We start from the raw sequence: 27,696 nt of genomic DNA on the forward strand, positions 1-27,696 counted from the left end.
CCCTGGGCAGCGCCCGCCCAGCCCTGTCCGTCCCCCGCCATTTCGCACCGGGACGGGAAGGGAAGGGACGCGGAGCGGGAAGGGAAACCAGAGGAAAGGAAGGGGACGCAAGGCGGGCACGGCGGGTGCCGGGAGCTCCCGCGGCACCGCCAGCCAGGTACCGCCTATCCTCACCCCGCCGAACCGGGGCGACCCTCTTCCTTCCTTCCCCGCTTTCCCTTCGAGGTGGGAAGCGTAGCCGGGCGTCCCCTTCCTCCCCCGTGCCCGTTCCCCCTCCCGTCTCCGTTTCCCTCTTCTATCCCTCCTCCTCCCCCGCTGCTCCCGCCGGCATCTCCCGGAGCCTCATTCCCGGTCCTTCCCGGCGGGAGGGGACAGGTGGCCAACGCCCTTCGGGACTCGGCGCTCGCCCGAGACATCCCCCACCCCTCCATTAGCCCTCATGGATTTATTTCCCCTCCACCCCCACCCCTCCTTCCAGATCCTTGAACCCGGAAAGTTGGGGCGGCGAGGCGCTGGCGGGGGCAGAGGGAGCCGGGGCGGGGCGGGCGATGCCCCGGGGCCGCGGGGGTCCCGCCGGTACGGCTCTATCGGCAATTAAAAATTAATAAAACCTACCCTCAACTGTGTAGGGGAAGCMGCTGGGGGAAGCTGTGCTCACCTTGCCTCCTGTCCGGGTACGGGAGGCGCATTCCCGGCTCTGAGCTTCATCCCGATGGGCGCTGGGACGCTCCGGGAAACCGGGCGGGCTCCGGGAGGCACCGGGAGGAAGCAGTGGGGAACTAAATCCCTGCACGGATTAATTCCCTGCACGAAATGTTCTTTTGGCCTTTCTCGGAATTTGAYGCCTTTTTCATTTATTCAGTGGATTTATTTTTTTTTTTTTTAACTTATTTCGTGTTCTTTAAATCTCTGTGTGACCGCTGCCTCTCGGCCGAGTGCCCGCGCTACATTCCCTGTGTGTGTAATATTTGAGGAGCAGCATTCCCTCATCCCTTTTTGTCTTGTCTTGCAGGGAGGGAGCTGCTTCCCGGTAGTAGTAAAGAATCCTGACGCTGAATGAGAAGGCACCGGCAGCATCCTCGTTAGTGGGAGCCCAGCTCTGCTTAATGTTGGTTTCTTTGTCATCAGGTCTGCTAAAAAATGACAGAGTATAAACTTGTGGTGGTTGGAGCTGGTGGTGTAGGCAAGAGCGCCTTGACAATACAGCTAATCCAGAATCACTTTGTGGATGAATATGACCCCACAATAGAGGTAAACACTTTAATCTCCTACTTTTTGTGAGGGGAGATTATCAGTTAATAATGGTACCTGTTTGCTTTTGGACATTACCACAASGACAAGACTTTATAGTAAAAAGAGCTCAGGGATAATGGTCTGTATTGGACCAGCATTGGAGAAGAAATCGCTGTGCTTCTTGATCTGGCTGTAGAACAATAGCTGCAGTAAAAAAATACCAATTTGGATCAATTAAAAGCGTGATGTTAATTGCCATGTATCCTTGGGCAGTTTGGACGCATGTGCTTAGGATCTGCATGACAAAGTATTTGCAAACTCACTTGCAAATGCTCGGTGAAACTCTTCATGGCTTTGTGCAACCTCTTAACTTTGATATTTTTTCTTTGATAAGAAGGAAAATTAGTGGTTGTGAAATGTATGTGCCAGTCTTTCTCAGCTCCTATCACTGTGATCTGTTTGACACAGTGAGGAATGTGTCCTAGAATGTTACAGTGAATGAAGCAAAAATTGGAGCCTGTTTTATTTTATTTTTTTCTTTTATTTTTTAAACACACCAGTGAGTGTTTYCCTATCTAGACAAAATGTTATAAGGTAACTTCTATAGTGGATTCTTAGAAATACATGTCTCAGTACATCAGAGTTTGAATTGTGTTCAAACTTTCAAAGTTAYGTTGTTTTTAATGAAAAGGAAAGCTCTGCCTTTTAAATATAAGGAAAATACTAGTGTTGTCTAAAATCTCCTGTGGATCATTGCATTTAATAACCTCAGACTCTATAAAAGGAGRAATGACACCATAATTTACTCCAGGTTTTTATGTTCCCAGCACTGAAGCTCTGCATCTCATGACTTCATTTATATGTTTATCCAGTGAGGCACTTCCAGGCTCACTTGAAGGAATCACAAGGGTTTAAATTTGGGCTTGAAATGGAGAGTTGGGAAGTGTGTAGGTAGTGATTTTCAGGGAGACACAAGCAAGAGGAGCTGGTGCCCTGAGGTGACAGAAATTTAGTGAGGGCCTGAGCCCAAACAGAGATGTGTTAACTTGAACCTGTTTCGTGTGTGTGTGTGTGTGTGTGTGTGTGTGTCTTGTCTCTCTCTTGTATGGTCAAGTAACATCTTGCTTTCAGGTGATTTTGTGACTAGTGCAGGAAAGTGTGTTTTACACTGTGATATGAAGTCTTAACAACAACCCCAAAAACTCCTTAAAACTGCAAATCACACAAAACTTACTGAGAGGAACAAGCCATATGGGATTTTACTTGCAAAAGGAACTTCAGAGGTTGTTGGTCTTCGAAGATTGTTCGTCATTAGCTGGGTTTCTCTTAAGTTAGAGGTGTGTTTAGGCACTGCAGTATGTGCTGTGCAGSTTCCATCTTTTTAAGTTGTTATTGTGTAAACAATTTAGAAACACACAAACTTAAAGGCCAATGTTCCTGGACCAGTTGAGGGATTTTGCTGTGTAACCATCTGAGTGTTTTGCAGAGTAGCAAAAAAAAATTTAACATAAAATAATAAAATGGAAACAGAGCTCCTTAGAGAATCAGCCTAAAAATCCCAGGACGGTGTCTGTTCATGGAATCATAGGATGGGCTGGGTTGGAAGGGACCTTGAAATCATCTTTTTCCAGCCCTCTGCTGTGGGCAGGGACACCTTCCACTATCCCAGATTGCTGAGAGCCTCATTCAGCCTGGCCTTGAACTTTTCCAGGGTTGGGGTAGTCGTTCAGTGATGTGGTCCAGAATTCATGTGTTCTTTTGAAAGAAAGACACCGAATTAATGGATTATTAAGCAACCTAATAGGTTTTACTAGCATTCACAGTTTGTTACATGCAGCAGTATTAATTTCTGCTACTCTTGCAAGTTCTTGTCTACTAGTTCCTGTTCTTATCTTGTAAATTCTGAGACCTTGAGGAGGGAAATTCTATCTTCCTACTTGAGGTAATTTGCCTTGTGTATGCTCACATGTGGGTGGGCAATAATTCAGTTATGGCAAGGGCAGGCTGTGATTTGGAGTGGCAAACAAAAAAATCATTGGGTTTAAATGCTCCAGTTCGTTCAGTTGGGCAGAATTCTGCTTGTTGGGAAGGGTTGTGTGCTGGTGTTCCCTGTGTAGGTGCAGTTGTGGTGCTGATCAAAGAACAGTAGCTGTGGAGTGGGTTTTAGGCAGYATGAGGAAATAAGGCTAAAATTGCCTTCATTGCTGAATAGGATGGTTCAGTAGTGTCACTGCTGTTGTTTGCCACTTACTGCTGTTTCTTTCATTGTGATACAGCAAAATACTCCCTTTTCCATGCAGATAATCAAGCTAAATATTTTGGGGTAAACAGAGAAGTACTTTGGTGTTTGTTGTCCGTGGTGGATTCCATAACTACACAGCTACTGAATAATTCTAAATATTTCCYGTGATTAACAGAATCAAACTCCACACTTATAAAATTCTCCTGTTGTGAAGACTTGGTTGAGCAGAGCAAAAACACACTAATTACTTATTCACAGGTGCCTTTACAATGTTAATTTTGCTGCTGTTTTTGGTGGAATGAACCTAGTGATTCAACAAATAACCTGGTTAGAAAATGTCAGGTTTTAGGGCCTGCTTGAGTATTTTATTACTTACATCTGAGCATAGCAGATGGCAGGGCAGGGGGTGGAATGAAAATGAGTGTTGGGGTGGCTGCAATTGTTCAGATACCGATGTGTGTTTTACRGTCTAATACTTTATTTGAAGTAGATGTCCGAGCCAAGTAATTTTAAGTGTTTTAAATTATMCGTGCAATAACCATTGTAAATCCGGCTTGAGCAGTTGGGGCAGTGCCCTCTACCGGCTGAATTTGGGTAAATCTGATTTGTGATCGATTTGATTTCTTTCATTTTTAGCACTTTTACACTTTCAGGACATTTTAGCCCTAAATCTGCATCGTCTCTTAGATGTCCCAGAGAAAGGGCACCTTTCCTAGCTGCTTGTCAGAGGTTTTGAAATTGGATTAGCCAAATCCCTTGGCTGATTTAGGAATACTGATATTTAAGTCCATGTTCTTAAATGACCTGTACCCTTGTGGAACAAGCACCAATATTTAGTAATAGCTTAGTCTCGGAAACTGTGATATTTTAACATTAAATCTCTGGTATAATGGATTTTTGTAATAKTTACTTGGATAGATGGGATTTATTAAGCACTGGGATTTTTTAGCTAAATTCCATATGTTGTGTAGAGCTATTTCATATCATATTTTCTTATTAGTGCTTGGGAGCAGATGGACTTATTATTCCTTTAACATGATTCTTACTGTTTTTTGTGCCTTTTGAGAGACCAATAAAAGCAGGTTAAGTGATCAATGAAATTAAAAAAAAATTACATAGCTATGCCAAGTCTGCGTACTGGGGGAAAACTGGAATTTCACATTTGAAGCTGGCTAGGAATTAGGAATTAATCTTCTAGTTTGCATTATTTCTAGTTGGCATTTTGTTTTCACTTTAATAGTGACCAGTGTGGTTTCAGGTTTGATGTTTTGCAAGGGGGAGGGGAAAAAAAGCAAAATGTTTATTATTTCCCTTGTCTGAAAATCATAAGCTTCAAGTTTTCTCTCCCACATCTCTCTTTTCTTTCTGCCTCAAATCCGCTTGTGAGGTTGTGACAAAGTTTTCGCCCCAGAAGTGGCAAAACAACWTGGCATTTCAAAACAGTAATTTTTTTGTATCTATGATATACTTTATGCTCGTGTATCTTTGCTGCTACTGCTAATATGGTAGGMAGTTCTTAAAAGTGATTTTCTTTTCTCTTAARWAWTWTTYWYYWWRRWRAAWAWTWYTTAAAGCTTTTGTTTAGAGCTCAGTTGAGGGGAATTTATTTCCCTTTGAAGTGCCAAGATGGAAGGGAATAGTACAGGCTTTTCAAGAACTGCTTTTCGTATTTTTGAACTAGCAGTCAAATTGCAAGAAGAGAAAATGAAAGCTTTGTAAATATGTCTGGTGTAATGATAGAAGTTCTGCTAGCACTGTGATGCAAGTATCTTAGGATGTGGGAGATCTTCTCTCCAATAGAAGTGTTGGAATGAAGATGCATCCTTAGTTTTTTAGTTTTTTTTTTTTTTTTTTTTTTTTAATTTTTTTTTTTTTTTTTTTTTTATTTAAGCAGCAATATAGTATTTTAACTTAATTTTAAAACCTGTTGGAGTTTGTATATCTCTCAGGCTTGTATGTTTCTAAAGTAAGTTACCTGCTTCTTACTCGAATACTGAATTAGCACTTCTGTGAAATAAATAGTCCCAAAATCATGTTGGAGGCAAACTTTTATCTTTGAGGTAAACACTCAATATTGTTTTAATCTGATACTGTTAAATGTCATCCAGGCTCATAACAAAAGGGATATTATAGAGTTGCTTTAGTTAAGATACTGGTTCTATACAATTATCTCCTGCTTGTTTCTTAGCATGAACAACAGAAAAGAGGTGAGCCTTTTGTTAAAACACAAATCAATAGAAAGTACCCAAGAGTTGGTGTATTGTGCCCTAAAATGGGTCCAGGAGAAGGAAGGTTGTTGTGCATTCACCTTGAGGCTGGCTAGMATTGCAGTTTTAATTCTTTAATTCCCTTCCCGGTAGCTTAGGTTCCCTCCTGTTTAGTGTCAGAACAGCAGCAATGTTGTGTTAATCTCTAGCTAAGGAAGCTGAAAGATGATTCCAGGAGCTTTTATTTATACCTGTTATTTGTTACAAGTGCTGCTTACCRAGAATAATTCCTGGTACTGTTTGATGACACATTTTTCAAGCTCATTGCCRTGGTTTTATTTCAAACATAGAGGGTTTTATAGAAGTTATTTGGCATGTAATGCTCACCTTCTTACTGCTAAAGCTGTGTATTCATAGAGGCCTAGCACYAAAACAGAGATGTAATGAAATCTAGCTGGTGCAACTTTTTACAGATTTTAGCTACTTGAATCAGTGACCTGAAAGCTTTTATTTGATAGCATTGAAATAATTTGTTCTGACATGTCTGTGAACCAACCCATCAAGGTTTTGATATGGCTCTGTTGGTCTATCCTGGCTAAAAAGCTTGAATTTCAAATATATCAACTCAGCTTTGTTGACTTAATAACAGATACCATTATACACACCTGCTTAGGCACACAAAACAGATTTCCTGTCCCAAACACTGAAGGCTTTTTATTCTTCACTTGGTTTTCAGTGGCATAGATTTTTGGGGTTGTCTTACTTGTGTGTTTGTTCTATTTTATTATTTTGTGCATTGTTGTGGCATGGAATGAGAAGCAAATTTTAGTTAAAAAAAGTTGTTAAATWAAGTAAGCCTAAACACAGTCGAACATTTTGAGTCATTCTTATTGCTAGGTAATTATTCCAGTATCTACAGATTTACTGATATTCAAAACCTTACTTGTTTGTGGTTAACCAAGGTATACTTTTTCTTTTCCTAGGATTCCTACAGGAAGCAAGTAGTAATTGATGGAGAAACATGTCTCTTGGATATTCTTGATACAGCAGGTCAAGAGGAATACAGTGCAATGAGRGATCAATATATGAGAACAGGGGAAGGCTTCCTGTGTGTGTTTGCCATAAACAATACAAAGTCTTTTGAAGATATTCACCATTATAGGTGTGTATATGGAGAGATAATCAACCAACTTTTGTATTAGGTGGGCAGGGGGCTTGTTCTTTTTCTGGATARTATAATGATCTCTCATGAAATCGGGAAAATTTGAAAATTAACAATATTGCAACTTACTTGTGCATTTATTATCTGGAATTTTGGGTAATCTGAAAATCTGCCTCGTTCGTAAAYGAGGTGTAAACTAATGTGGCTTAATATTCCAAGTCATTACTTATSCAAAGGTAAGTTTTGCACACTCCACAGATAAAATAGTTTACTAAGATGGGTAAAGTGATGCAGTTAAAATTGTACAGACAGTAATGTCAGTTGCTAGTTTTGTTTGGAGCTAGAGGGGGAAATACCTGGGGAGTGTTGTGAGGAGAATAACCTGTGTGARCCCTGATTCCTAAGAAAGACAGACACACAAAATGAGAACTCCAAAATGTCACTAAAAAAACAACCTGTTACTGGTTTCTTTATACTATCTTTAAAAAAATATTTAGTTAAGAATTCCAACTYATGCTTTCTTTGTCAACTACAGAACTAGTACAGAAATAGAAGCAGTCTCTGGTGATTACCAMAGCAGATCATTTATTACTTAGTACCTTTCCAAATTCTCCCTGGGAATTGTCAGTGCAATTCCCACTAAAGATCACTGAGTTTAGCAGCATCAGCCTAAAGCTAGTCCCAGACACGTGTTAATCTATCCACAGTTAGGCATTTGTAATAATTAGTATTAGTCGTATTATCACAAATGGGTTTCCTGTGGTTTTAGAGGAAGAAGGGAAAAAGGCAGAAGAGGTGTTGATGTGAGGGGAAGAATGAGCATAGAGGKTTTTATAAAGAACTTTAGTTTTGAAAGAGAAATGCAGATTTGTATAAGACCTTCCCAGTTTATTTCAAAGCTTGTTGGGATTTGAATGCTGGAATTTTTTCGGTGCATTGAGRGAGCTCTGGATGACCTTGCAGGCTTGAGGCAGAATGTTCATMAAGAGCTGGAAACAGTGTCTATAATAATTAAGGAACATCCTGCTAGATTATTTGGGAAGGCAAAAATAAAGAAATAAGGGATTTTTATTCAAGATTTTTTACTAGTATATCTAAAAATCTTTCAAGAGGCTTTCTGAATAGTGCTTGAAAGGACTGTCTTACCAAGTTTCTCCCTGTAGAGAACCAGATAAGTGGTCTTCAAAGTTTTAAAGCTCCTATCCAATGCAGAATTTTTAATGCTGTCTTTAATTATATTAAAGATATATTATATAATATTTAAAGAATAAAATATAATCACAATCTTGCCCACCAAAACCAAACCTAAATCAAGACAGCAGACATGACAGTSTTTTGGCAAATAAATTGAGTATTATGAGCGTTGAATAAGCAATTAGCTGCTAAAAAGTTAAAAAAGGAAAAAAAGTTAAAAACCCAGTGTAATGGCATCTATAATATTACCATCTGTAGTAGTTTGCAGAATGTCAGCTTTTTTGTTTGTTTGTTTTGGTTTTGTTTAGTAAGATGCTAAACTTGATGGTGACAGGATTGGTCAATTTATTTTTCAGTGCTTCTAACAGCACTGAAATGCTGTTACTAATGTTTACTAATGTGTAGTAAATTAACATAAAGACTGATGTTGGACATTATTAATTTAATGTTTTGTTTTTAAATCTAYCATATAAACTGTTAATATTTGTTAAATACAATATTTTATTCCTTTGTTTTTAGGGAACAAATAAAGAGAGTTAAAGACTCAGAAGATGTCCCGATGGTGCTAGTAGGAAACAAATGTGATTTGCCTTCCAGAACAGTAGACACAAAACAAGCTCAGGATTTAGCAAGAAGTTATGGAATTCCTTTCATTGAAACATCAGCAAAAACAAGACAGGTAAAGCTCAAAACTTCCCAATTGCAAAGGCAGAGCTCTCATCTGATTTCACATCATGTTAATTATTTYAGGCATTGACAATTACTTGGTCATATCAATGGATACATTTCTCCAGATTGGAAATCCTTGGTGTCTCTTCTTTCTGTCAACTTGCTGATAATTGGTAATTGTTTATTGATGAGTGATTCATTGGCTTCATCTGGGTAGTCTTGGGCTGAGACCTGGCCTGCTGTTGGTCTTCTCTGTCATGTGGTTGCAGCATTCTTGTAATTRTGAAAGGTTTTAATAGAATAAAAGCACTTCTGCTTAGAGGTGAAATGCTTTTTTTTTAATTCCTTAGAAAGAGGATTAAACAGATAAACAGCTAATTAGTTTATTGTTTAAAGTGTTTTTATTAATAACAAAGGAATTTTTCCTTGAGGCATTAATTGTGTAATTAGGGGGACATGCTTGATACACCTTTCTGTAGCTAAGCAATTGACCATAAGGCTTTTTCTGAAATTACTGAATTAGTTGTTTGAAATGATACTTTCCTAAGACTTTAGAGCTCACTGTTGGTTTATTGTAGCCTTTTTTTTTTAATTTTATTGGTCCTTTCAGTGTCTCTGTTGGGGTTTGTGAGGACATAGGTGACAGTGGCACACCTGTGCATTCAGGAGAAGAGAAACTCTATAGGTAGAAGTGGAACTGGTTCACTACTTCTGGAAAAAAGCAGTGTTTTCAAAAATGCTGGTTGGTGTTTTCTCTTGTAAGAGCAAAAATTTTACTGTCAGTACAAATTAGATCAGGCCTGAGTAGCTCATACTCTGCTAATCAGAAGTGTTRTGTGCAGGTTGTGAATCAGGAATTAAGGAGGTGAATAAGGGCAGAATGCTSCAGTTTGAGTAACTGCTCAGTAGAACTGCTAAAGAGATCCAGCTACATMACCTGGCAGAATTTCCCTATAGTATTTTTCATATAAGAAATGAATATTTTATTAGTGCAAATTTGCTACACCCACCCAAGTTTTTGACAAGTTGAAACCTGGGCTAATTAGTAAAACTTCACAAGGTAATGCTAACTTCTGGYAACAAAGAAAGTCTCTGTTAAGTAGGATTAAAAAAAAACAAAGCAGAATTACAAAACTTGAATGACTGAGAATAARTCAGGCCACACAAGTGTCCTGAAGAAGGGGGCATATAAGTGGGCTGGATAATGACAGTGACCTTGTTTGGGAGGAGCTGTATTATTGGCTGTCATAGAGACAGGAGGGTAAAAAAAAACAACTCCGAAATTACATTTGAGGTTTGAAATAACAGAAGTTCTGTACTRACATCTAGATTTTATTTTGTTAGTCTGTCTTATAGAGCATCAGACTTTTTGGGGGTAAAATTCCTTTTGCATAGCTGCTTTTATTAAAAGGAATATTTTAAAGTAATGATGCCAAATAGACTCTTCTGAACATGTTGTATTCTAAAAGTTGCTACCACTAGGGATGGTTGCTGTTTCTTTCCCAGTGCTGTTCAGAGTATGTTGTGCTGTGAAATTCCTTCATAGGATGCTGTGTAAATAAAATGTTTCTGAGAAGGRAAAAAGGCACTGGAGAAAGAACTGGAGTTAATTTGTAACAAGGTGATCTAAATATTTGTGTGATTGTATATACATGTATGTGTATGTACACAGAATGATCTTTCAGTCACACTGTCATGTGTAAAAAATATATTTATATATGTRTATATATATCCATCTTCTTCAAAAGTAATWTTAAGTTAGGGAATTCAAACCATTTTGTGAGCTGCATATGGCCTATRGACTGTAGTTTTATTCAGTCTTTGTCTAGAAGTTTACATGTAAATACAACTCCCTATCCTCATGGAGAACTTCCAGGTATGAACCGATGTACCTGGTGGTTTTCTGGAGTCTGTAGAAGAGACTGCCATGAACATTTAAAAGTAGGAACCTTCTTTTCTCTTCCTGTCCTCACTTCCACCCCATGGAAACATCCTCGCTAATTTAAATGGTACCAACAGGTACCCTGTTAAAAGGTACCATTTTCTTGCCTCTGCCCTTCACTGTGCTCAGTTCTACCCCAGAGGGAATGAGAAATGTTTCTGCAGAAGGAAATAGGGAAGGTGAAAATGGGAAGGAGTTGTCAGAATAGACTTTTTTGATTGCCAAGATACTTTTTTAAAATGATGGYATTGCATGCTCATGCAGGATGATGTCTCAGTTCAACTAAGTTTTAAAGATTTTTGAAAATTCATAGGTAAAATCAGAAAAGAGAATATTGAAATGAATTGCAGAAATAAGTTGTTCTAAAAGTTAGTATGTTTTGGTTCTGACAATTAAGGTGCCAGCTTTAATTCACTGCAAGAAGTTTGTGTTTTAAGCCAACTCTGAGTTTTCATAGAAATGATTGAGTTCATCAGTGAAACCTTGGCATGGTAGACCCTACAGCTTGGCTATAAGGCTGTGGATGATTCATATTTTCAATTAGACCACTGACTGAAATTAATGTAATTTATGAAAAATCATGATAATCCTGTTTCTGAGTGTAAATAAGTGGCAGTATTGGTGGTTTTGTAAAGCCACAAGCATTTACTCATCCTTTCACAATCCTTAGGTAGAAGGGGATGAATGTCTTAGGTTTATTTTGATAGCTGATGTTGCTTTCCCTGTTTGGCATAAGCTCTGTATTAAAGTTGTTCTRTGGCTACATGAGCATGTAGCTCCCATTATTATCAGTGGTATCAATGACAGATGAGGGACAAATGTGATTTATCCCCACCAAGGCTGCACCCCCYATTCTTTATTGGGCTTCCCTTTGCCTGTGAGTTACACACGGAAAAGCTGTAAGGCCAAACCACCTGAATRTGGTTTGACTGTAGGGCTTTGTTTTGATTTCAGTTTTCCTACTGATACTGGATTCACAGGAAAAGGAGATAAATGGGCATTATTGCAAGCATGGTAAAGGGTTTCCCAAAGCGTTAGGTCTCATGCAGAATGTATGCTTAAACACGCTTTTGAGGTGCGAAATGAAGAAGTTGACCTAAATAACTAAAAAGCATTTTAGTTATTTCAGCTGTCTGATATACAGAGGGTTAGGCACCAACCTCGTGATGACAATAAATTGAGAACCTCTGCCTGGTCTGATGAAGTAACTGGGGATGTATTTACGGAAATTCATCCTACATCTCCATTAAAATTCATGACTAACTGATTCATGACTAACAGATAACCAAGTTTTGCTTCAACTGTTTTTAGGGGTTTGTTGTATCACTCCAAGCCATTTTTAAAATGCTGCTCAAGTGTACAGTTTCGTCTTAAAGCTTTTTTGTCAATGAGTTTTAACTTCGTCAAATTTTACACTGGGGSCGGAGTTTTTTCATGTCAGCTGTGTTGTAAGGTAGAATTTTTGTGGAAAAGCTTAGTCTTCCCTGAGGACAAGGCTCCAAGAAAAAAAAGTTTTGATMTAAAAGTTGCTTTTAGAAGATCAGCTGTGATAAAGGTGGGCACAGAACAATTTTGAGTTGTCAAGGCTTTCATTGGTTTCCTTTAAAAACTACAGAAGTGRAACATGTGAAAATTCCTGTTTGGAATACCTTGGTCTGTGTTTGRAAGTGCCTTCCATTGCACATAATCATATTTTAAATGGAATGTTTGGCTGTCATTCAAAAAAAGGAGTCAAAAGCACCTCAAAWATATTCCTTCGAGGTCCTGGGTTCCTTGGGCTGTTTAGACCTTTAAGTTTTTAATAACTGCCAAGAGTGTTTTTGCTTCCAGCTTTGACAGCTAAAAGAAGAGGTTAATATCATATGTTATATATGATCATTGCTCATTGAAGGAAATAAGAATCTTAAATTGGTAYTAAAATGACTTAAGTTTGTAGGATTGACATCTGGCTCTTTAAAATGTCACCTTGTGCAAATGATATAAGCAAATATGTGTCTGTACAGATTTTTTTGTTCAGAATAATCTCTTTCAGCAGGRTTCATGAGACTATTCTTGGTGGTGGCAGTAATAGCAATTTCTTTTCTCACTCTGTGCCTCTCCATCTCTCTGCATTGCTAAAACAAATTACAGCTCCTGCTGGTGATGGGAAAGTTGGCARTAAATGTTGACTCAAGAGTTGTTACCTAATTTTTCATGTGAAAGCTCCATAATCAAATTAAGGCTTTTGACTGCAAACAGTAAGTTTGCGAAAATGTTGATTCTTGTACAGCCTGTGCCTTGGCACATAGCAGGTRATCAATGTTTCCTGTTTCTACTTCAGAAAGAAACTTCCATTCCTTCCAGAAAAAAACATGAAAATATGAGCTTTACTTGGGTTTTGCTTGTTTTTAGTGTCTTCCTTTACATTTTGCAACCTGTTGGACATGGAATATAAGACTTATCCAYGCTTCCCTACATCCTAACAGGGCACATTATGTGTATACAGGGAAATACAATTCAAGAAAYGAATCTAATTCATTTAATCCTCAAATTGAAGAGGCAGTAGTTCAGAAGAACCCTCAGATAAGCAGCAGTGTGTTAAAAGTAAGTGTTCAGTGTGATAACCTATGGCACAGGTCATGTAAAATGACCCAAAARCTGTTGGCTGGCTTTTATTTAGTGCATAATGTGAAGATGAATTAGAGAGAGAATTTATGGAAAATCTGCCAAATAAAAGCCCAGACTAYTCATTGGTAGTAATAAAGTTTTGGGGCTTAAGTGGTTGTGCTGCWTACCATGATCATCAGTCTGTTCTGGTTTTATTTTCAAATGATGAGTTTGTATTAAATTAACAGCCCTGTTGATCTGATTGAGGAGTACTGAGATTTATAGTAAGGCAGAGGAGATATTTGCTCTCCCCTTAAAAAGCTACAGTGAAACATTTTCCATCTTGATCTAATAAGAACGTCCTCACAGACTGATCTAAATTCTTAAATTTATGGACAGATACACTAATTTTGAAATACAGCACCTGTTTAAATAATAGTATCTCTTTATACTATTTTGGTTAAAGATACCTTTAGTCTCCATACACTTTTTTTTTTTATGCTTGGGGTGTCATATCCAAGTGGCCTAAATRCAGAGCTGCAGAAAAGTAAGGTAGGAGACCAAAGGTAAAACATGTAGCTCAGTGTTACACCGGAACACCTGAGGAGCATTTCTGCAGCGGATTAAAATCTGAGCAGCAGAACTTCACAGGCTGCTTGCATTTACTTCTTATGGGACCCTTGTAGTTCCTGAGTCCGGCCCAGAGGGACCAGATCAGGTGTGTCTTGTTGATGTAACCAAGCTCTTAAAGATTATTATAATGAACATTTGCTGCCATAGCTGAAATACCACTTTTGCCAGATTTAATACCATTGTACTTGCTTTGTAAAGTAAGGAGCATTAAAAATAACATTGCCTCAAATTTAATATTCATAGAAAATTTTATTTCTTTATAACCTCTTAGAAAATTACCTGAAGAGACTTTTTCTCYACTTTGTTAGCTTGATCCACAGATTTTTGCAAAGTTGCTGTTTTTTATAAAGAACAGAACAGGAGCTTGCTTTTTTTTTCCCCAAACAGTAACAGGTTCTCATTTGGGCTCAAAACTGCAAATTGGTGGCTAACTCTGTTTGTAAGTAGCCCCCAGTGTACAATCTAATAAGGTTTTATGCCTCCTAAATACATCCATGCTYACAAAAATGTGGGAATAGATTCAGTAACACAAGCAGTATTATTTTCAGCAATGGAAGAAAATAAGTCTTACTCTTTTTTTGKCCCAATGTTACCATGCACAGAAAAAAAGCAGAGCTTGAAGTGTAGATACTGACAATAATTGGTAATCAATAAATGTCTCTCCTTAGCTTGAATTAAGAYGTATTTATCAAGCARCAAATGAGCAAGCCCAGCATTTTAAATACATAAATTAAGTTACATARACTTCTCTCAAGTAAAGCTCATAATTCCAGTGGTTTTGTTGTGGTTTTCCCCCCTTCCATGGGTGTCCCAGCTTGTCTTGTCATTAACAAAGCAGTTTTTAAGGAGTTGTGTTTTACAATGCAGAGAGTGGAGGATGCTTTTTATACATTGGTGCGAGAGATCCGACAGTACAGAGTGAAAAAGATCAGCAAAGAAGAAAAGACTCCAGGGTGCGTGAAAATTAAAAAATGCCTTGTAATGTAACAGGGTAAGTTTGTAATGTAACAGGGTACAAGTTGCAAATCACTTGCCTAATAAAACTGATTGATGGTGTTTTGCCAATCAGATTTTTTGTGGCTAATCAATGATGTAATTTCAGATATAAAACCAATCACGTTTCAGTGTCTCGAATATGGATTTGCTTTGTTTCATGAGGATTTGATAAATGSATTAACAAGGAGTCTTTACTGCATATTGAATTCTCCAAGTGGGAAATGGAAGCACATTTCTGAGTRGGAAGAAGTTAGGAAGAAGAAGTTTTATTAGCAGTATATTGCAGATGCTGTTCAAGTGAATATTGATTGACTATTCAGGCTGATGAACTGAGGGGAGAAGATTGTAACATTTATAGTCCTCCTCAGATGCAGAAATACGAGGTTCCTAATCCAGCAAAACAGTATTTGGCTGGTGTATAGGATTTTTTGATTATCAGGCCCTTCCTCATGCCATGCAATATTTTCCTTGGTTTTCCCCAGCTTAAAAAAATCACACCTTTACCATTTCCAGGAAGACATTTTTTGGTTTTGGTCAACTACAATGCCATGTGTGATCCAGTTCTGGACAAAAGTATGTTTCACCTTTTTTGAGAGCCTTTACAAGAGGTGGGGGCTAAGCAACAGTGGACTAACGCTGAAGGAGAGAGGAGACTAATCCAAAAAAACCCGAAAAATAGTGCAAAAACCCTCAATAACCAAATTCTTGAAGAATCCTTTCTTTAATCTATGTATTGTTCTGTAAGAAAAAAGGGAGGATGTGAGGGCAGAGGAAACTGCTGTGGAAGAAGTGCTTGTGTAAATYACTTGCAGTGCTTTTTGAACAAACCATTGGAGCAGCTCCTTGCAGATACTCTTATCCCATTAATTCTTCACCTCTTACTGCGCCAGTGCAGAGAGTGGGTTGTTAGTCCTTATATATTTGTTCAACAGGAGGGTGACCTGGAATTTCCCACTGTGTAAAAGACAAACTTTTCAAGGTGTGTTTTTGTACTTCAGAGTATGTTGTCAGAGAAATAATAGAATGTGACTTGTATCTTTCAGAGACTGTCACAACTGTAGGAATATTCCCTTCAGTGAGGGAGTTTTGTTCCTCTTTCAGGAGGAGAAATTTTGATTCATAGCAGTTTTCACTAGATTTGCTCTGGCTTGTTACAGTCTCAGCTCTTAAGTGGTGAATGAGTGTTCTGACTTGATTGCATAGATTGTTTTTTCTGAAGAAAATGGAGTCGCCATTCCTGGAGGTGCAAAAGGAGCAACTGGATGTGGCACTTGATGCCATGGTTTAGTTGACATCAGTCAAAGGTCAGATTCTATACTCTTGGAGGTGTTTTCCAACCTTAATTACATGAGTCAATTACTTTGTGATACTGCATCACAGATTTCCTTTGCAGGAAACTAGAAACTTCAGTCATGAAGTTCCCCAGTCTTGTAGCCACATATCAGTAAAATTGATGCCATCAAATAATTTTGTTTTATCTTTACCTGGCTATCAARCAACAACTAACAGAAGCTGGGCAAGATGAATTTTGATGAGAGCAATAGGAATTAAATTGCTTAAGCCYGTAGCCTTCTAGAAACCAACTTTGCACTTACTTGGTGTGTTACTGATGTAACCATACCACAAAGTAAAATTTACTTTTTTTTTTATACTGCTACTTGAAAGATCCTGAGTTGTGTCKGCTTTCCCTTTGTCTTGGGAGATTGAGAATAGGATGGTGGGAATTTTAGTTTTCAAAGGAAGGATTTTTGCAGATCATAAGGTTCTGATTTATGGCTTAGCGAACAGTCTTTCTACCAGCTTCCTACTTTCTTTCTGGTGTTGTCCAAGAGAAGTACTTTTTGAGGAGTTTGCACTTTTTTTTTTTTTTTTTAAGAATCCCCCATGGGGGAAATCTTTTGTCAACAATGGATATTGTTGAGTTTTGGATGTTTATTGTTGTGTTTTCTTTTTTTCTTGCAATCTATTTAGAAAACAGTCTTGGATCTAAGGCTCTAGAACTTCAGTAGTCTGCTCAGGGAMGGAAACACTTGTTATTATCCTCGAGTGAATTCTACATGGCATTGATTGGAATTTCAGCAACTTCATATTTAGGGAGTTAAGCTGGAGAAAGCATATTCCAAAATTACTATAGCACACTTGTAGTCCAGTAGTGATTCGAGTGGAATAAGAAGTCTGACATTTAAACCAGCTTGGCTTGTATTTCTGTCATTAAAAGAATGCATTATTTCAGTCTGATGTGTAGTAGATGGCTAAAGAGAGGAGCACCTGATGATGTGAGCCTTACAGTAGGGATTTTGGACTTCAAAAATATTGATTTTAATTCAGATTGCTATGATAGCATTCTGTGAATAACCAAGTTTGATGATTCAGAGTGTTTTGTTCCCTCTTGGAATATTGTTTATCTTCTTGCTGCCTTTGGGATGCTTTCTTAAGTTATATTAGTCTTGCATAAGGAAACTCAAAACTTTTACTACCCAGGCTGCTGATGTTTTCCAAGGATTTMATTCCTTTGGCTGTTACACAGTAAAGCAGAAAGTACAGAATTACTGCTTCATTTGTAATTTTCGTCTAGCAAGGAGAAATTTCCAAAACTCCATGTGAAATCCTCAAAAGAACTCTTTCTTGCAAGCATCAAATTTTTTACATAAAAAGCACACWATAACCAAGCTTCTCTAAGGCATCTAGACATCTAGATAATGTAATTGAGGTTGAGTTGGGTTAGTAGTGAAAAGTCTGAATGAGAAAAAATCTGGATTTGAATTTAAAAATGCCTAAATTCTTGATTAAAACTGTAATTTAATGATTTCTCTCCTAAGTACTATAGACGTGCACAAAYAATTTCTATTTCTCATGACTGATACATGTGTGTATGTATATATGTATTACATGCAAAAAAAATTTAAAAAACCTCATACAATTCCAAACTTGTTTATGGGTTATTTTTGGGACTAGGATTTTAAGGAATTCCAGATTCCCTATGAAATTACTGACAACTAGGTTAGTTGCCCAGTTTCGTGTGTGTGTGTGTAATCATGCAGCCATATCTCCAGACTTCTCTGCAGCCATGGGACCATGCGGGGCCCCAAAGCAAACTTTTGTAGCCAGGAGCAGGCTGTTCCTGTGGGATCAGTTCTGCTGTTTCTGTTCCCTCTGCCCTTTGGAAGATCAAGGGCCAGGAGCAAGGCCTGTCAGTGAACCTTTAGTGAGGTACTGGGGTTTAGTTCTGAGCCTGCCCAGGGAATCGTGAGTTTCTAATCTGAGCCTGGATTTAAAGCTCTCATTCAGTATTTCTTAACTTCCCCAAAAGCTTGCACACAAGAAATGCATTGTTCGAGGGAGGAAGGTCAGCTGCCTGCTACTRAAGGTCCCTTCCTACTGAAAGAGCAGACTGGAAAGGTTGGCAGCCTTTGATCTCACAGCATTGATGCCTTCGGGGACCTTCTGKAGACAGAGTATCCACTACTTACATTGAAAATTTAATGGGCAGGCTGAAAAGTGAAAGGCCTCCCTTTAMCTTGTGTTTTCCACTTCTAGCTTGTGAATGTCCTAAGCATAGTTTTGTATGTCATGTTATATTAATGACCTGAATTGAAGACGRATTGTGGCAGAAGTAAACATAATCAATAATTAGTGAGGCTTGGCCTACAAAGGTGTAAATGTGAGGATGAAAGACAAGTCAATTCTGTAATCTGGTCTAGTGAAAAGTGTCCCTGCCCACAGYRGGGGTTTAGAATGAGATGATCTTTAAGATCCCTTTCAACCTAAACCACTCTATGCTTCTGTTTTGCAGCATGTGCTGTATKTAAAAGATCATCATCTTACTAGATAGAATAAAAATTTCAGCCTTGATTGCGAAGTCATGTGTTTAAAGATTCATGATAGTATCTGGACATTACTTTGTACAAGTCATTTTCTCTGCATTTATTTTAAATGACCAACCCTCCCTTACTAYACTTGTTTTGAAGACTGAAATTGCACTTATTAAGTGTGTCTTGTTTCAAGACACCAACTGAAAGCCAAGCCAATTCTGAAAGGTGGTTCTGTAAGGGAATGTGAACAGTCTTGTAAAAGAACATTTTTTTTCCTATATGATTCTTCTTTAAGAATGAAACTTATTTTGTCTGTTGTGATTGAGTCTTTATGCTGCCCTTCTTAATACTGAGGCCTGCAGTGGAATCACTTTGAACTGTTSCTATTTCTGAATCATTTCCCTACTTGAACATTGCTAAATATTCACTTTGTACATTAATGCCAAAGCTGTAAGCAAAATACWCTAGTTCTCTGTAAAGTAATACCAAGTGGTTATAATTCTCAAAAAATTAATGAGTGACATGACCTTTTGCAGAAATAGGGCTATTCCCCAACTAGGAATGCTGCATCCATTTTATACTCGTCAGTAATGCCTCAAAATGTAGAATGCGTAGTTTGCAAGGTCTTTGTAATATGCTAAAGTGTGCTATTAATATTGGGAGATACACTGCCAAGGACTTGGAACATCAGTTGTTTRTAAATGTTTTATGAACTTGAAGGTTTTAAAGAACTGTAGCTTATACTGGAGTGCTGCTTTTAACACCTCACTGTTGTTTGACTCTTCATAATAAGTTTCATCACCGCTTGGAGTTCGGCTGAAACAGTAATGAATTAGGTGATTCTTGGCTTTTTGTTTTTTCAGAGTTCATTTTCAGTTCTTTATTGAAGTAGGCATAGAGGAGTAAATGCAAAATGTTATTTTTGTTTTGGCAGCTTGATGGTATACTTGGGTGGCTGACAAGTTGTGGAGCTGAATTTCTAGTTCTGCAGTGATGCATTTGGCTGCTGTGATACATCATCTCTCTAAAAGATAGGAGTAAGGCAGCAAAGTATCAAGAAGATTTGATTCTTAAAGATTTCATAACTGCCTGTGCTCAACTTATTAAATGTAAATGCAGACTGACAACATGGGTACTTTAAATGGGAGTCGAAGCAACCTAAAAGCTAGGCCACAAATATTTGACATAAGTAGGTTGTTACAAAGTACATTGTACAACGTTGCACTTGGTAGTGTTCCATATTAGGCTTTTCGATGTGTTGGTCTCTTTTGATCAGAGTTAATTTTTGTCAGCTGTAATTAGCCCTGAAAATAATAAAAAAACTACTCAGTGTGAACAAATCTTGGCTTTTGTTTCTGTAGCTTTAGTCTTGGAGCCATGGAGATTTTATGTGACTGTGCAGCACCAGAGATAATGTTTTTTAAGTGTCCTTAACTTTAAAAGTTGAATAGAATGATTTATCAAATAACTTATCATTGGGACATGGGATTGATTTGATTGATTTGCATGTGTAAAATCTATAAAACTGTGGTGTGATTACTGTATCAGTGTGCCTGAGAAATGATCTGAATATATGGATTAACCATAACTGTGTATTTTATATTGAATTATTGGTACAAATGTTTGAATTTGCTTTCCAGAGCTGCATATAAATTGTTAAAGCATAAATAAAGATAGTTAATGCCTCCCARCTTCCCCATGAAGGTGGTGAAGCCCTGGCACAGGCTGCCCAAAGAAGCTGTGGCTGCCCTGTCCCTGAGGGTGTCCAAGGCCAGGCTGGATGGGGCTCTGAGCAACCTGGGATAGTGGAAGGTGTCCCTGCCCATGGCAGGGGGTGGAACTGGATGGGCTTTAAGGTCCCTTCCAGCCCAGGCCATTCTGTGATTCTGTGATAATATGCACTTACTAGCTAATAGTGAGGTATTATTATATATATACATACTCCATATATGATACTTTTGTAGTTTGAGGTGGGGCAACGTGTGCMCTTGGAGATGGAGAAGAGGGCAGGACACACTTTATTGTTTTCCTTCCCACATCAGTAATGAAATTTCACCCATGGGTCACCTGTGAGTAATCTGCAGGATGTCCTAAGCCCACTTGGGAACAGCTGAGGAATAGGGCAGCAGTTCCTTCACGTGGTTGTGTCAGTGCTGCTCAGAATTCCAGAGAGGAACAAGATTGATCCTGCATCCAGGATTCATTGTTCAAAGGATGACAGGCAGCAAAATGTGCAGTTGGACCTTGCTTCACCTGGCCAGGTCAGGAGGGACACAGGCTGTACCTCAGCAGGCTTCTGAGTCTGAACCTGCTCCTAATGGGCCATGTTTGTGTCTTTTCAGGGTGTTGATGATGCCTTCTACACATTAGTTCGAGAAATCAGAAAACACAAAGAGAAGATGAGCAAAGATGGYAAAAAGAAGAAAAAGAAGACAAAGACAAAGTGTATAATTATGTAAATACAGTTTATCCTTATTCTTAAGAAGTACTGAAGTAATTTTGTACATTACACTAAATTATTAGCATTTGTTTTAGCATTACTTTACTTTCTGCTTCATGATCCTGTTAGCTTTACCTGAATGCTTGTTTTAAATGACAGTGGAAAACTTCATTCCTCTTAAAGTGCCAGTATTCTTTGACTGTTGGTTCTTGAACTAGCAATGCCTGTGAAAATAAATTTTAAAAAAACAACAAAAAAACCAAAACAAAGAAAAAAAAAACCCACCCAAAAAACCTGAGGACTGTCTTAGGACTCTTTGGTGCATGCACAGTTGCTAACTTGCTATTTTTCTTACTGATTGTGAACTTCTGTTCTGTGTGCAAAGCAAACAAATGATGATCTACACATTCTAACATCCCCTCTAAATATTTGGGTTTATAAATTTGGTTGGGAAAAAGGACTAGTTAGCGAAAGGAACTTTCAGCCTTTCCTTTATTTTAGACTGCAATAGAGAGAGACCAGAAGCCTTTATAGTCTTCCTGTAGATTTTGCTTCTAGGCATCTAGTCTTGTAGCATTTCAGATCAACTTTAATGAATGTAAAGAAAAAACTTTCAAAAAAAAAAATCCACTGCAATTTGTCACGGTCGCTCCTTAAATACTCTATTTTTTCTATAAAAAAAACTTAAAAAAAAAAGAAAAAATTTTAAAAAAGACAACAGTGCACACCTGGCAATGGAAAAAGTAAAAGTTCTAATTAGGTTGATTTGCTGTTGTTAATGCATCGCTGTAAGAGCTTCACTGACTTTTTGTGTCTGAAGAGCAAGGTGAAATCCCCCTGTGTCAAAGCTTTGAGTAACTGTTCAGTAGGGTCAGGATTTCACCCTGAGTGTCCCCAGGAAATACTAGAATGCCTTAACAGAGAAGTTGATTCAAATTCTGTGGTTAGTTAATTCATACATGGATCCAGATTTTACCATAAGAATTAAATCAGAATCAATCCTAAATTACATAGTGGAGTAAAACCATTCTTTTTCTTTTTCCCCCTCAAGAGTGGCATTAAATATTTCCAGATGCCTATTTTGTGCAAAACAGGGGAGAAAATTCAAATTCTAGTAACATCAAATGACTGAATGAATGAGTYCATATTAGCTGCTTCATGCAAATAATTTGGAAATCCACTATGCCATGGAAATGGTGTGGAATTTGCACAATCTGTCAGCATAGAACATGGTTTCCAGAGTCAGTGTTGTTTGTGTGATGTCTGTGAAGTACTGATTCAATGGTTGGTGAGTGGCATACCAGTGTCTAGACCATCATGAAGCTACACCAAGAGTTTAATGTTGTCTTTCTCTGTGATTAAGTTCTCTTGTGATTTTTGTTCTTTCCTCCCCTGCTTTTTTTTTTTTTTTTTTTTTTTTTTTTTGGAATTAATGCAGGATTTTTGCAAGAGCTTTCACTTTTTGGTACTGCAGTAGGCTAGTTATCCACTGAAGTACGAACCAGTAGTTCCAGTGTTTCCAGTTCCTGGTGTCTCCCTGTAAATATGGAGTCGTTTGGTTCAGTAGAACTTTGGTCCCTGAAGGTGCACTTCTTCACAGCAGCTAACTCAGCTGCAGAGTGACACTGCAAGATGTGACTCTGGTGGACCCAAAAAATAAAATGCAAGACATTGAAATAGAACAGTTCAGGACACTGGAAAATTTGGAACAGGGAATAGCAGCATTGCCCTAACCCAAGTTATTCCTAAACAATTCCATGGAAATTTTACACAGGTATGTAAAAATTGCACTGTGTAACTTGGACWGTTTCTGTAAAAAGTATTATTTTGCTTCTACAGAAGATCCCAGAGTGAATGYTGTAGGTGGAGAGCTGCAGAGCTGGCAGGAAGCAGAGTGTCTGAATTGCTCCATATTCTTAATTTCATTGCGTCTGGGAGAAATGGGGCCTTTCCCTTCCTGTGCCCCCCATTCCTACCCTTCATCAAAATCTAGACYCCTCCCCTCCTTGCAGCTTCATTGTGAAATGTAGGTTATTAAATATTCTGAAAAACAGTAACAGGAGAACCTAACTTTATCCTGTAAGGACCAATAAGGAGTAAGAACAGATTCTTAATGTCACAAAATATTTCAGAGCTTCCAAGGTTAAAATGTGTTGGAGACAGTTATTTGCACATTTTATATACGCTTGATAATACATGAAGAACGTAGCAAAAGTGGGTTGTAAGCSTTGAGCAAATGAAAGTAATCTTAAGGTTACTTTAATTTTGGTAACTGAGTCACACTGCATGTCRAATTAGGGCTGGTCTAAAATTCTGATGTTCATTTAACTAAAAGCTGTTCGGAGAATTTGTAGCTGAAATGTTTTATACAACAAAAGTGGATTTAATATAGCTTTACTATRAAGCTATACGTAAACCAGCGTTGGGGTTTTCCAGCAAATGTGAGCTGTGGCTTCCAGTCTAATTAAATTAGTACAAAATCCTCATTTACTTTGAAAAAAAACCCAACCAACCCCCTTCCTTGCCACTGTGGTGCAGTTTTGTCTTCCTATTTGTTGAGATTTGGTGAAGCATGCTGGATTGCATCTTGCACTAGTTGCTCCRTCATCATTGTCCTGCCCTGTTTATGAGATGCTTCCACAGAACATCCCTGGGTGCTGTGTGTCCTGAGAGCAGCTCCTGAGTGAGCCTGAGTCACTGCCCATGTCCCYACGTCAAACTGCCATGTGTCAGGGAGTAACACCTTCTTACAGTAGCTTTATGTACTCTGCTAAATACCTGCATCATCGATTTGTTCCAAAAAGAATTATTCTGACCAGTTTCATTGCCCTGAAATTTTTTGCTATTTTTGCTSTGTGGGCTTTGTTACAGTAACAGGATAATGGGCAATACTGACACACACAATCTTCTGCTCTTGTCTAGACTATAAAGCAATACAATTATTACCTTCAAAGACCATCAAACTGTAAAACAAATCATTGTGTCTCAAGTTTACATAAAGCTACATAGATGGTAAATCTTTCCTAACATTTCTTTATTCCACTGTCTTGTGTTTTCATGTTGAAAATACTTCTGCTTTTTCCTCTTGAGTGCCAACTTCTTACTAGAATGACTTCTTAATGTAATATGTTTACCTGGAATGTATTTTAACTATTTTTGTATAGTGTAAACTGAAACATGCACATTTTGTACATTGTGCTTTATTTGATGTGGAACATATGCAGTGTGATCCAGTTTTTCCATAATTTGGTTGTGTGACCTAGGAATGTTGGTCATGCGAGACATTAAGTTAAAAAAAAAAGGAAAAAAAAAAGACCACTGTTTGTTTTAAAATTTTTAATGTTTTTAGGAGTATGTGCTGTGAGGTGATCTGGAATTTGTCATTTTTTTTGTCAAACTGTACTGCTCCTATTTATTGTAATGTAATAAAAAATAGTTATTGTGTCTGTCCCAGTTTCCTCCTCCTCTACAAGAATTTCAATGGGGCATCCCAAGAATTCCACGTGCTTGGCATTCATTCTCCATTCTTCCTTGTACTTCTTTGGTGCTTCCCCTCTCAGAGCTGCTGTCCTTACCCTGCTCGGTGCCCCTATCTCTGAGGGGCAGCTGCTCAGAGCAGGTACAAGTGCAGAGGCGCTCTGTTGATGTGGAAGGAGTTTTTAATGTCAAATGTGGTGACTGGAACTGGAGCACGTGTGTTTCATCACAAGGTGCTGTATTCTGCCATCATTTTTTAAATTCTGTGCTTCAATCCTCTGAGGGCGGTGCTGTGTCCACCCCCCCCTGTTCCTCAGGCCATGCTGTGATGTCAGAAATGTTTGTTAGGCCTCAGCCGTAATGACGAGACCTGGGCTGACCTTCTTTGCAGCTTATCAGGAACAGTTCCCAGAACTGGTGCTGTTTGAGGAGYTCCTGCTTTGTAACCAACAGCCGCAGAAACTTATTTTCCATGCCCGAAGAATACCCTCAATGGAACAGCATTTTTCCCATCGAAATTTCAAAGTGAATTGTGGTCAGGATGGAAAATTGCTGTGAGTAAACCCAACTCTCCTGTGACCCTACAAATAGTGGTCCAGAGCAACACCCTCGGAGCTCTCCTGGACTGCAGTGGGCAGTGATCAGAAATCTCCCTCTGTGTGGGGTCTCTCAGAGCCAGTAAAGTCTCTAGTTTGCTACATTTGGAGGACCAGTAACAACAGAGCCTGGGCTGCTGTCCCCTTTCCTTGAGGCTCAACCCTTCAGCCATTGAGAATATGTAAAGGTATCCAAGGTAAGTGCTTCAGTGAATTCCAGGGGAATTTTATATCTTGTACATACTCCTTAAAGAATGTGTGAGTGTGGATATACTATAGAAAATATACAATGGGTAGTGCTCTCAGATTATGGAATACTTAAGATTAGCAAGTAAGTTAGGCCTGAGTCAGTTACTGTTGTGCTTATAACAAATTCTATATTAATCTTCAGTTAAATTGTTTAACTGTGGCTTACGTGCTGTTAAATCTTCAGATTCTGGGRCACAGTTTAGCAAGGKGATCYACTCTGAACATTGTGACTTACTGGAAGCATCTTCCTTATCCTTTTAGCCTTACCTTTTCTCATCCTTATCCTTTTTGTACCYCCAGCCTCCACAGAGATAATTTTTRGTTGATTTTGGTTTAGATTGATTGACTGTAGATTTTAGTTTGCTTCTTCTCTGTGCTTTAACCACTTAGTAAAGTAGAGTAAACCTTGTGAATGGACTTTGTCACACTTTCACTTTTATATTAAACCCTGTTTTGCTGATGCSTGTGCTGGCAACTCTTTGAGTGACCTTAAAACTGTGTGAAGACTTAGTGATAGTGTGAAGACTTGCTGCTACCAACAGCTCTACTGCAGTGATTCCTTACCTGTATTTCAAAAACTTTTTCTCTCTCCAATGTCATTTAGTTGGTGGAAACACCAAYCAACCCTACAATGTACAGAGTACCAGCTCTGACAAAATTAGGAGTCAAGCCAAGGCCTACAAAGACAGCTTTGAGCAAACAGCCATGGCCAAACTTCTCTTCCAGGGGCAAAAATCAAGTTTTCTATTCCTGCTGCAGCAGTTACACAACAGCAGAAAGTAGCAGTAGCAGCAATTGTCTTCAGGGTCTGAGTGTTTAAACCACTATTGTTCAAACTCTCCCCTTTCCTGACCCCACAGTCATCTCCCTGGCACAGTCAGGTGGGGCCTCTGCAAGTAGAACAGATGAGCTTTAAGAATTTACTTTCACAGAATCAGAGAATAGGTCAGGGTTGGARGAGACCTCTGGACAACATTTAATCCAACCCCCTGCCTGGAGCAGGTGACACACAAACAAGTCCAGGTGGTTTGGGGATATCTCCAGAGGGAGACTCCAGGCAGCTGTTCCAGGGCACTGCTACTCCCAGTGTACGGAAGTTCTTCCTCATGTTGAGGTAGAACTTTCATTTTACTTTGTGGCCATTGCTCCTCGTCCTGTCACTGGGCACTGCTGTAAGGAGTCTGACACCATCCTCTGACACCCCCTGGACGTATCTGTGCATTGATGAGATCCCCTTTCAGTCTTCTCTGACCTAAAGRGGCCCAGCTCTCACAGTCCCTCATAAGAGAGATGCTCTAGACCTCTCATCTTTATGGTTTCTGCTGGATCCTTTCCAGCAGCTCATCTTTCTTGAACTGTGGAGACCAGAACTGAACACAGCACTCCCTCTACAGGGCTGGAAACTTCACTTTTGAGGGGGTGCTCATTTCCAGTGGAAATGGATCATGCAGTGCAGAGGACTTTCAAAATCAGGTGACATCATTCAAGTAGAAAGCACAACACCTTGAACCAACACCCAAACACACAGCTATGGGGTAAGAAGAGTTTCTGTTCAACACATACATTGAAATGAAACAGAACAGGGCTGTGCAACCACTCCTTCCTGCAAAATTGTTTMATACCTGAAGTTTTAGTTTGAGGAGGTCAAAAGCAGTGGAGGAAAACCTATTATCCATAAAGTGCACCCCCCAAACCCTTCAGGCGACTACTGATGGGGAAGCAAAGCCCTGTTTGAGAGGGAGTGGAAGAATGTACATCTTATTTCTTTTGCAGTTACAGCTCTTTTATTGTTACCTTTGCTGGTTGTGTGTGGTTACAGGCACAGTCAGGACTTGTCATCRCTGTAGTAGCGCTGCTTCATGGCTCGGTATTTCCTCAGGAAGTACAAAGCTTCCAGCTCCTTTATAACAAATTCTCCTCGGGCAATCAGTTGCTTAATTTTTTCAGGGTCTGTCTCATCTTTATTTTTTAAAAAAGCTGCTTTCAACCGCTTTCTGAAGTAGTCTGCTCCTTTGGGATACTCCCTTCCAAGGTACAGCAGCTTAGAGAGAAAAGAATAATGTGCTTTTAATAAACAGTGAAAGGGTTTTCATTTTCTGGTTAAGGAAGGTGCTGGTGGCATTTAAGACACTTACATTTTTGTACAGTTTCACCACTTCACTTCTTAAATTGGCCATTCTCACATTTCGGTGAACTCTCTGTCCTTGCGTGATTTTTTTGGTTTGTATGGGTTTTTTACCTGAAGGATAATCAATTCG

At 38.8% G+C, this 27,696-nt stretch overlaps 2 protein-coding genes across 7 annotated transcripts; one reads left to right on the plus strand and one right to left on the minus strand.

The window, feature by feature from the left end:
* Positions 1–24,569, plus strand: KRAS (KRAS proto-oncogene, GTPase). Of its 6 annotated transcripts, none has more exons than XM_057370529.1 (6): positions 1–157; positions 1,129–1,251; positions 6,666–6,844; positions 8,558–8,717; positions 14,736–14,859; positions 21,019–21,077. In XM_057370529.1, the coding sequence occupies exons 2-5, from the start codon at positions 1,141–1,143 to the stop codon at positions 14,853–14,855; spliced, it is 570 nt and encodes a 189-aa protein (XP_057226512.1). In that variant the 5' UTR covers positions 1–157; positions 1,129–1,140; the 3' UTR covers positions 14,856–14,859; positions 21,019–21,077. The 6 variants fall into 6 exon arrangements, with proteins under 6 accessions (XP_057226512.1, XP_057226515.1, XP_057226510.1 ...); XM_057370532.1 differs by having other exon boundaries at positions 2–157; positions 1,013–1,251; positions 14,736–14,821; positions 21,019–21,110; XM_057370527.1 differs by having other exon boundaries at positions 2–157; positions 1,013–1,251.
* On the minus strand, positions 23,037–27,696 carry ETFRF1 (electron transfer flavoprotein regulatory factor 1). The gene is made up of 2 exons (XM_057370533.1): positions 27,574–27,696; positions 23,037–27,479 (listed from the first exon to the last, which is right to left on the minus strand). The coding sequence occupies exons 1-2, from the start codon at positions 27,613–27,615 to the stop codon at positions 27,264–27,266; spliced, it is 258 nt and encodes an 85-aa protein (XP_057226516.1). The 5' UTR covers positions 27,616–27,696; the 3' UTR covers positions 23,037–27,263.

This window comes from Malurus melanocephalus, unplaced genomic scaffold (assembly GCF_030028575.1).
Source record: "Malurus melanocephalus ecotype Western Australia unplaced genomic scaffold, MMel_1.1 scaffold_128, whole genome shotgun sequence".
NCBI lineage: Eukaryota > Metazoa > Chordata > Aves > Passeriformes > Maluridae > Malurus > Malurus melanocephalus.